At 44.3% G+C, this 11,173-nt stretch overlaps 1 protein-coding gene across 2 annotated transcripts in view; it reads right to left on the minus strand.

The window, feature by feature from the left end:
• The window catches only part of ARHGAP32 (Rho GTPase activating protein 32), a 1,359,293-nt gene extending 1,351,436 nt beyond the window's left edge, over positions 1-7,857 (minus strand). For both annotated transcript variants that reach the window (XM_086956893.1, XM_086956892.1), the window contains exon 1: positions 7,488-7,857. In XM_086956893.1, coding sequence (XP_086813019.1) covers positions 7,488-7,774 — 287 coding nt within the window. In that variant the 5' untranslated portion in view covers positions 7,775-7,857. The remainder of the gene's footprint in view (positions 1-7,487) is intronic.
• Positions 7,858-11,173: the final 3,316 nt, after the last annotated feature.

The following is an 11,173-nucleotide window of genomic DNA, read 5'->3' on the forward strand; positions in this document are numbered from 1 at the left end:
GGGTATATTTTTTTCAAACTTCAGGGGTGGGGCTGCCCAGAATGGATATGCCAAAGCCCCCACCCCCATAAAGATGCCACAGTCTTTCTGCCTCACCAGGGGTCAGATGGGACAGTAGCCCCTGTTCTACCCCCAAGGGGTGGGCAGAAGGCCCACGAGGCGCCAGCGATTATGCTAGCTTTTTTATACATAGGGTGGGGGCTGCCCAGAATGGACATCCCAATGTTCCCACCCACCCCAAAAAAATTGCCACAGTATTTCTGCCCCCCTTGGGGGCATATCGGGCCACGATTCCCCCCCCCTCCACAGGGCAGCAGAAAGGCCACTAGGCACACATTTTTTCGGAATGTGCTGCCTGTGGATTTTCGGTCCTAGCGCTTGCACCCAAGGAACCCTATCAAACCTATACATTTTTTTTAAACTAGACACCCAGGGGAACCCAGGATGTGGTGACTTGTGTGTCTCTCACTCGGTTCTGTTACGCAAACTCAAACTTTGTAAAAAAAAAAAAAAACATTTCTGTGATGGAAAGTTCTGGAATCTGCGTGGATCCACTAAATTCCACACACCCGCATCCCCCCAAGGTCTTCCGGGAAAATTGGTACCTCACTTGTGTAGGTAGGCCTAGTGACCGTGACAGGAAACGGCCCAAACGCAACATGGACACACCACATTTTCACAGTGAAAACTGACTCTTTATTGCAAAGTGCCTTGCTGTAGATTTTGAACCCAACTCCCGTTCATGACCGGGATTAAAACTTAGTTGCAGAAAGAGAGAAAGGGACTACAACCTTCGCTAAAAGGCAGCGCCCATCTTAGAATGGCCTAATCGTTTCTTTAGTATAATGGCACACCCACAAAGCAGAGTCTTATACATTTAGAACTCTACTAATGTGACACTTAACAATTGAGGATTCAACAAATTATAACTCAATTAATATATCCACAATGAAAGCGTACTAGTTATAGTGAATAGCATCTAGCATTATATAGCATGATTTACTCTATCCTTACAAGACTGAATTACTGTGCTTAAAATAGTGGTAGACTCACTACCTTATGGTTATCCTCAAAACCATGGGTCATAGTTGCACATTCATACAGGTCTCTCATGCCTCATCTTTATTACTCCTGCTCCATAGTCTCATACTCCTAACCAATAGCCTGTAGCTAATCAATGATTATGTGTTTATCATAGTCAATAACTAACGTCCAGGGGGCAGAGCCAGCACAAGACGCGGAACACGCTTCCAACGCGGCCTGGGACGAGTGTCCGTTCCCTCTGAGGGATTGAAATTAAGATTATTTCCAGGTTCATATCACGTACACCTAACCTAAAGGTGACCCTCTTGAACCATAGTGGGTACAACTATTAAGTTGAGATAACCCATTGATGTCACAAATAGTGATACTAATTTTTAAACCCTGTTTGTTTGTTTATATGTCCTGACGAATGCTCCTAGACCCACGGGCCAAGGGAGCAGAAACATGTTGACGTTTTCTGTTTAAAGTGATATGCCAAGGACCCCTAATTATCCTCAGAGCATACCCAATAATCTTTTATTTAGTTGTCCAGCGACATGAATAAAGAGTAGTTAGTCGTCTGGAGACTATTTTATCTTTACCTTTCAGTGGGGTAAAACAACTTAGCAGATCTCTGGATACTGCCACGATACACCAGAGATTGCCTCGGGTGAGGCTGGCAAGATACTAGTTGTCAAACTCTATGACTGTTGCCATAACGTCAGTGTGGGGCAGAGAACAAGATATACCGCTTCTCGAACAACACGACGTTTATGAGGGTTTTTCAACATCTATCTCTTGGCAAACTGGTTACAAGTGTCCTATCCATTCTTGATTAAATTTGCCTAGTCCTGGGGAACTGATAGGACAGTTATTCCTCTTCCCTCCTCTTGATAAAACATATTTTTACATATAACCTTGTGTGGAGTTCCTTTTGTGTGGGGCCTTGGATGTTGTTGCTGGTGGGTGCGTGCGTAAATGTTTACACATCGCCTCTGAGATAAGCCTGACTGCTCGTGCCAAGCTACCAAGAGGGTGAGCAGGGGTTGTCTTAGCGGGTGACTTCCTTGCCCTGACTTAGAATGGTGGTTTCTGCCTGACTTTGGCGCAAGCCTTAGCCAACCGGAAATCGCCATTTCTAACAACAGGTCTAACACCAATATCATAATGGCTGAAGTATCCACTCCTAGTGACTGGTGTTCGAATAGTCTATCCCAGGGTTCTCCAAAGTCGGTCCTGGAGGACCGGGTCCATGCAAGATTTACAATATATCCCCATTTAGATAAATGTAGTTTTCTTAAAATCTGGCATAGATCCAGCGCTCCAGGACCGACTTTGGAGAATACTGCTCTATCCACATCAACAATCACTTCCTAGAAGCAGGCTGCATGACTGCCGCCAACTCTTAGAGTGAGAATTTATTTCAATGTTTTAAGCACATTTCACATTCCTGTCTAAAAACCTTTGCACAAGCCTTTCCATTTAATTTGTATATAGAGGTTTTAAATTTATAAAAATAGATGTAGATGTTTGGCAGTTCAATTCCTAAACTCTGAACAAGGTAAAAATCACTCGTAGGGCTAAACCCTATAATCTGTGGCATAAAACTCCCTAAAAGCTGACAGTTCGTACAGGTCTTCAACTAAGTGCAATGAAGTGTAGTTTAGTAGCTAGGTTGTGGGTAGGGCTGATAATAACATGAACTAAAGATATAAATTCAATGCAATCTTTATATCAAATTAACTCAGTATAAAAATAACCAAATAAGAATCATATTGTAATAAATAGTACATACTCCACAGTAAATCATAATCCCCAAAAACATTTAAACCCAACTTTTTGAGCCAATTAATTATCACACTCCTCATAAACTTCAACCCAAAGGCAACAGTATAATCAAAAAGATTTGAGATTCCAACCATAGTCCTGCATCAGAAGCAGCCTAATCCTCTGGAAATATTCCTGCGAAAACCACATCTGCAATAGTCGAATCCTGCCATTAAATCCTATGATTGCATATTTCACAATGCTACTCATCTAAAAACCTTTGCTCAAGCTCTTCCACTTGCTTTGTACACAGAGGGTTTAAATGAATAACAAATGGAGGAAGATGCCTGGCAGCTCAAGTCCTAAATTCTGAAACAAGGTGAAACTAACTTTTGGGGCTCAACCCCATAAATACAACAATTCCCTGAAAACGAAGTGTTCATGCAGGTCTTAAACTGAGTGCAATCAAGTGCGGTCACGGAGTTATATGGAATAGTGACAACTAGCAATAGATTGTGCTCTCCTTCCAAAGTTCCAACGATACTGTTCTTCACTAACACAATGCTACCAGCACTAAGAAGTGAATGTCAGGTCACAATGTTAACGTGTTAAAAAAGTTTGTAAATACAAATATAAGTAGTCAAGATTTTTAGCCACAATTATTGCCAATAATATGTTTGGAGTCACTAATTTCTTCTCTTGACCAAATAAGTGGAACCTACCGAAAGTGTAAATGACTTAATAGAAATAGTCCAAGTCTGTTGACAACCGAAGACAAACAGTTATGAAATATGTCGAACAACTGCAGAGACATTGGGCCTGTCAGGGGTTCATTTGTGTAATGCTGCTAGGATGATTTGAGATTAAACAAATCATGTTGTCAATATTAAAACGTGTTTCTTCTAAATTCCAAAGTAATTTATTATTTTTCAAAGTAGTACCTCCTTCTTCATGTTATGATTTGCAATTCCTATGTGAGTTTGGGTGAATTATCAAAACATAGAGAATTGTGAGAACATGCTAGAATTGTCATTAGACTAGACAGAGGATAATTTTTAGGGCACTTTTTAATTGTTTATTTGCTTGTTTTTAGAGTACTACTTTTAAATAATGTTTCGCTTACTATGTTTTCTACTTTTATTGAATGGTGTACGTGTACTTTATCCCCGAAAAATTGTCACCCTCTATAGACTGTTTTAAAAACTAAGTAATAATTCCAAATTATCCCGAACAGGAAAAAGTTAATGAATTGTGTCAACTTTTTGCATTTATCCCGAACAGGAAAAAGTTAATGAATTGTGGTCAACTTTTTGCATTGTATCCTTGTATGTCCAATTAGTTATTGTGTTTGGTTTATATTTGTTTTTGTACTCTCTTGTAATGGTTTTAATTAATCAACAAATAAATAAATAAATAGACAGAGGATAGGAATGAAGACCAAGGTTAATTAGAGACTAGTCGGAGAAGAGCATAGAAGACATTTAAATTATAAACAAAATACTAAAAGAACAGTGCGGCACACTGTCTTTACACTAACAGAACAGATATGGGATAGAAGGGAAAACAGAAAGATAACACTACAAAAATACAAAATAGCCAGAGACTAAAAGCAAAGGAGGTGTATTGAATTAGGGACTTGATCTGAAACTATACATTAGATAGAAGAGAACAAGGATCAGTGAGCAATAATACATAGACTATTAGCAGGGGGAACACAAATGGATTTCAAGATGGATATCAGGCACCGGAGAGATCTGGCAGAAGAAATCAGCATCATAGAAGCTTCTGTAGATTAGAGAGTAGGTGAGAGATAGCAGTAATCACAACATTCAGAGATAACAGTAATCACGAAATCTGTTGACGGCCGCTGCCGATGGCTGAAACCAGTTGTCATCTGCCTTCTCCCATATATAGGTACAGCCCATAACGGGGCAGAAGCTAAAGGGAACCAAAGAGCTCTGCTCCAGATCCAGTAAATGGGAACAATAATCATAGTGCCACAACAGAGGAGACAGAGACCAGCAAGGAAGCCACATGTTATCGAGCGCTACAAATACACCGATGACCCCCTAACCCACGACCTCGAGGAGACCTGCTGACAGTGGGAGAGCTATAAATAGGAAGCGAGGTTCTGCAGAAATGCGGATTTCACCGGAGAAACCTTTCAGTGGTAACACGAGTGCAGGCGCGCAACACCCATTGGGCTCACCGGGCTTCAGCCCCCCCCGTCGCCTCCTCTGCCCGGGCTAAGATTACACGCACTGAAATGGTGCAAGATAGCATCCGATCGGAGAATGATTTTTTTAATGCTTTCAGAGAGGCCCAGCAGCCCGAGCCAGCCAGCCTCTGCTTCAGTGAGTGACCTCCTGCCCCCACCTCTTGTTTTCCTTTACAGTGGCACCGCGAGGTGAAATCCTTGCCTGAAGGCAGGGATTTCACCTAAGCACTTGATCGCTTGTGAGCATGGGGTGTGAAGTGCACAGCAGGGGGAAAGGGCTGGCCAGTTAAGGTGATGCTTTTCCTTTGTAAAGGAATTTCTGCTGGCGTCATAGCCCATGGGGTGCTGTCTGTGCACTTGTATAGATGTGTATTTCATACAAGTGCGCAGACAGCAACCCCTGGGCTATGACGCCAGCAGGAATTAATTTACAAAGGAAAAGCATCACCTGCACTGGCCATCCCTTTGCCCCTGCTGTTATTTATTTATTTATTTTATTTTATTTATGCATTTTTATATAGCGCGGACTTTACCCGAAGGCGTCAGAGCGCTTCACATTAGGAACAGAAATGAAACATAATGAGAAACATTACAAAAGAGCAGATTACTAAAACATACGTTACTTACATAAGGTAATAGTGACAATTGTGAGCAAACAAAAAAACATGAGGTAGTAAAAATTGTGAGCAACCAAAAATACATGGGGTAATAAAGGTAATAATGACAATTGTGAGCAAACAAAATACTTGAGGTAGTAAAAATTGTGAACAACCAAAAATACATGAGGTAGTCAAAAGTGCACAAGAGGAAAAGTGACAAGTGTGCAGTTATAAGAGAAAACAGAGTATAATTTGAGGCATAATACTGCAATAAGTGCTGGCACAAGAACAGGCGTTACGTAGGGTGTGAGGGGGTTAATTTTAGGGTTCAGCGTGGGTATGTGTTTTGGTGTGCCAGGGGTAATTTTAAGATTCAGGGTGAGTATGGGTTTTGGGGGGCAAGGGTGTAATTTTAGGGATCACTGCGGGTATGGGTTTTGGGGTGCCAGGGGTAATTTTAGGGTTCAGGGCAGGTGTGGGTTTTGGGGTGCAGGGGGCTACTTTAGGGTTCAGGGTGGGTATGGGTTATGGGGTGCCAGGGGACATTTTAGGGTTCAACGTGGGTATGTGTTTTGGTGTGCCAGGGGTAATTTTAGGGTTCAGGGCAGGTGTGGGTTTTGGGGTGTCAGGGGGCAATTTTAGGGTTCAGGGTGGGTATGGGTTATGGGGTGCCAGGGGGGAATTTATGGTTCAGGGAGGGTGTTGGTTATGGGTTGCCGGGGGGCATTTATGGTTCAGCATGGGTATGGGGTTTGGGGTGCCAGGGGTAATTTTAAGGTTCAGGGTGGGTGTGGGTTTTGAGGTGCCAGGGGATTAATTTTAGGGTTCAGCGTGGGTATGTGTTTTAAAGTGCCAGGGGTAATTTTAGGGTTTAGGGCAGGTGTGGGTTTGGGATGTCAGGGAGCTATTTTTGGGTTCAGGGTGGGTATAGTTTATGGGGTGCCAGATGGGAATTTATGGTTCAGCATGGGTATGGGTTTTGGGGTGCCTGGGGTAATTTTAAGGTTCAGGGTGGGTATAGGTTATGGGGTGCCAGATGGGAATTTATGGTTCAGCATGGGTATGGGTTTTGGGGTGCCTGGGGTAATTTTAAGGTTCAGGGTGGGTTTGGGGGACAAGGGGGGAATTTATGGTTCAGCATGGGTATGGTTTTTGGGGTGCCAGGGGTAATTTAAGATTCAGGGCGAGTATGGGTTTTGGGGGGCAATGCATCAAACTAACAAAAATGTGTGCTTTAATTGTTGTCCAGTTTCAAATGCAGAATTCACCACATTTTTTCTCAGCTTGACCTGAGCATTACCCGATCCTGATTATCTGCCATTTTAGCTCCGCCCCATTGATTTACATTAGCCACGCCCCTTCATCTGCCATGTCAGCCCCCCCCGAAATTTAGACCTAGTTGCGCCCCTGAGTGCAGCGCATAGACGCTCGACAATTTATCAGTGTGAAAGCAACACGGCCAACTCCTGCTCCTTTCCCGCACTGCTCCACGTCCGCGTCGCCCGTAGGTAGAGCTCATTAGCATTTCAACTATTTTCATTTCATCCAAACCAACGTGGCTTAAGGCATGCAAATCACTCGAAACGCCTCACCACCTGCAGCATAGAATCCCCAGGAAATTGAGAGGCAGCACAGGGGAAGGGGTAAAAAAGCAATCAGAGTTGACCCTGGATCCTGCCTGCCATAAAAGTGCACAATTAAACGGCGGGAAGTACACTGCTTCCAGGGTGCCTGCGACACAGCAGCATCGGGGGTGACTTGGAGTCACGTTGCACCTGCAGTACGCAGGGGAGTGGGGCTAGGCGCCAGCATAGCCAAGAAGGGGCGCCGCTCGAGCAGGAAGTAAGGTCAGGGGATGGCGGTGCACCGCAGGTACTGACCTGTCCGATCCCTGCAGCTGGCTCCCGGGCCACAAGGCCCCCGGCACACAGGAAGACGCACGGCCGTCGGTGCAGGAAGCGGCGGCTGCTGTCCCTCCCCCATCCATGGCGCGCTCCCACTGCGGGAGCGGCGTGTGAGGCGGGGAGGCAGGGAGACACCAGAGACGGCGCTGCTGCTCTACAACAGGAGGCGGGGGCTCGACTTCCCACGGCCAAGGCGGGCGGGGGGGCCTCCCCCTCTGCATGACGGGGTCTCCATGGACGGGGGTGCGTGCTGGCACTGTCATAGACACAGCAAAGGATCCCACGTGAACAAACACGACACGCCGAGGCGAGTTTTGCAGCCCCCAATACAAAAGTTATCATTCAATTCCTGCTGAATGGGTGACGCTGTGGAGAGGCTGCCCGGGAAATCTTCCTGTGTAACCCTTTCAGGGAGCAGCTAGAACGAAACATCAGGATTTCTGTGTATTTCACGCATACCTGCACGTTGTGACATCAGCCAGGGGTGTGTTTCGTCTTACCTTCCTATCGACTCGGTGAACACGTCTGGCAGCCTGGAGTGAGTTAAGAATAGGAGACCCCCATCTTTTGAGGAATTATAATAAAGTGCACTTGAGATGAAGGCGCTAGGTCCGAGAGTCAAATCTCGAGTCATGGATGAACACATTTAGTTGCCAATAATAGGTGGCACGTAATACCGGTGTGACAGGGACTGCACCAGAGTTACAGGAAGCGAACGTTATTTTTCACGATTTCACACTGTTAATTACAGTGCGACTGGTGAACATTGAGAGTGGTGGAAGGTAAATACCATACCTAACCTTAATTAGACCGAGCAAAAGTGCAAGACCAACTTCCTTTGAGAGAGTACAGGAAGGAGTGTGCTTGCCTGTGAGAAAATGTTGGCATAACAATCTGCACTATTGGTGCATTTTACAGCACTCAAAAAAAAAAATGGATAAAACAAATATTCAAAAGCTGCACTAATGATATATTACAGTATGTTTGCAGACCCCCCCCCCCCCCCCCAATACAACATGACATGTCCCTTCATATCCGGGTATGTCAGTATCTCTCCAAGAATGTGCAGTTTGTCAAGGATGAGCCCCAATAGGCAAATCTTAACCCAACCCAAACTCATATACGTGCATATATGCTTAATCACAGACGCTTGCATCTATGCAGTCTTACACAAACACACACACTGATGCACACATACATAACTTCACCTTTGGACCCTGCCCACCACCTCACTCCCGGCTGACGGCAGTGATTGAAGCTCAGCAGCGGAAGCTTACACAGATCTGCATTCAGCTCCTATCAGTGCTTTAAATGGGTCTGGTATGGAGTACCGGCACTTTTTTATTTTGAGAGGGAGAGAACCGGCAATTCTCAAGAGTGACATAATACATTTAATTGTAGGGTACCGGCACTTCTCAGAAACAAGCAGGTACTCTGATACAGAGTACCTGCACTTCTATTATTCCATTTCAAGCACTGAGTTTACTTTAACTTGACAAACGAATTCAGTGACACAGTCCCATCCCAAGAAGAAATTCGATCACTGGAGAAAAAATGTGCACTGCATTTTAAATATGGGAGTCCTATATGCTTCTAATACAGGCAAATGTGGACACACAGAAAGCACTGAAAAAACACAGTGCATCTTGAAGGCACTAGCTGGTTTGCGGAGATGGGGGTGGTTGTTTACAAAGTAAATAAAGTTAGAGTACCACTTATTCGTGAGTTACTAATTCTTCTGAAACAGGAAAAGAAAAAAAAAGTCTGATTTTGACTAGCTTGTGTCCCTGTCACCTCCACGTCCCTTTACGAATCACTTGTGCAAGGGATTATCATGGACATAGATCTGTAATCTGAGAATTAAAAGGATAACGTAGCAAACTAAATGTTGGAAAATGGTAATCATATCTTTTGTGCCCCAAATGAAGACAGCAGCCTACTCCATCACTCACTCACTGCCTGGATTATTGAGAATGTCACTAAACGTTTCTCATAGATACAGACAGAACCAACACAAAAGGTGCTACAAAGAAGACATAATACATTGAAATGTGAAAATAGACTAAGCATGGACAAATGACTTTAAGGGTTGAGTAACAAAGAAGCCCTAGAGATAACTGCTTTTAAATTAAGGGCATATTTACAAGTTTGCAACAGTGGAGTCCCCTTTTGAAATTACGTTGGTCAATTACTCATTTAATTTTTAGTTTTTTGTCTTTATTTATAACGTTTTTCAGACAGAAACAGAAATACATAAACATACAGCGTGACATATTTATCAGAAGTTACAACAGGCAGTGACATCACATTCCTACCTTCTCTGTAGGTGCATTATAGGCATCTTATCTCATGCATGCTGTTCATATGTGGTAGCGGAATACATCAATATGCAATACATCAATACTAAAAGCGCTGTCGCGAAAACATAGGGATATTAGGAAGATAGCAGATTATGACGGAAATGCCCATCGTATCAGTACATTGTTGATTATCAGTAAGGCAAAGCAGGATATTAACTGTCCAGATACATAATCAACATAGGCACTGTCCATCCAGTATGGAGCCAACATGGTGCTAGGGTGAACCATCTTCATCCACCAACAGTTACTCACCATTCGTTGAGGACGAGTCAGAGCCCCCCTCCTCCCCTCTAGTGAGAAATGTTTGTAGCGGACCCCATATATCCCTTGGTCTAGGGACCATCGGTTGTGTTTCAGCATAAACAGATGTTTCCTCCTGACAGTATATAACATCCCGGAGCCTTTCCTTAAATTTTGGGTCTGTCCCCCTACCCCAGCGGCAAGCCACCCTGTGTTTGGCCATTAATAGAACAATATCTAAGAATTTTCTACTGTGTTTGGGTATTTGTGCAGTATATCCCAACAGCATGATCAACGGGTCTCTCTCTAGCGTGGTATCTAGCATGTTTTCAAGGGACGCATGCACCTGCGTCCAGAACTCCCATACCACCGGACATTCCCATGCTAGATGCAAGAAGCCCGCTCCAGCCCTCTTACACCTGTCATGTCTATCATTATCTGAGAGCTGAAATCTGTACTTTTTGTCGGGGGTGTAATAGATACGTTGCAAGAACTTATAATGTATGACTTTGAATCTGCAACTAGCCGATACACATTCTGTGACACTGCAGCAATGCTTCCATTGGACGTCAGTTACCTCCTGTCCTAAATCTTCACTCCAGTGCTTGCGGGCCAAACCTTCCACACCCCGTCGATGTGTCCGTATGCTACGGTACATACCCGACACAAGTGCTTCCCGTCGGGAGAGCTAAGCATGAAGTGCAAGGGAGCAAAAGTTTCCGGTTCACAAGGGAAGTCGGGAATGTCAAGTCAAGTCAAGTCATAAAATTTATATAGCGCACTACATACCCAGAGGGTTTCAAGGCGCTTAGGAAGGGGAGGAGGATTATTTGTCAAATATCCACGTTTTAAGCTGCTTTCTGAACGCTAGGTGATTCTGGGTGAGGCGAAGGTAAGCGGGGAGTGAGTTCCATGTTTTGGCAGCCAGGTATGAGAAGGATCTGCCTCCCATGGTGGTCTTGTTGATGCGAGGTACAGTGGCGAAGGCTTGGCTGGAAGAGCGAAGTTGGCGGGAGGGGGTGTAGAAGGACAGTCGAGAGTTGAGGCAGTCTGGTCCGATGT

This window comes from Lissotriton vulgaris, chromosome 2_1 (assembly GCF_964263255.1).
Source record: "Lissotriton vulgaris chromosome 2_1, aLisVul1.2, whole genome shotgun sequence".
NCBI lineage: Eukaryota > Metazoa > Chordata > Amphibia > Caudata > Salamandridae > Lissotriton > Lissotriton vulgaris.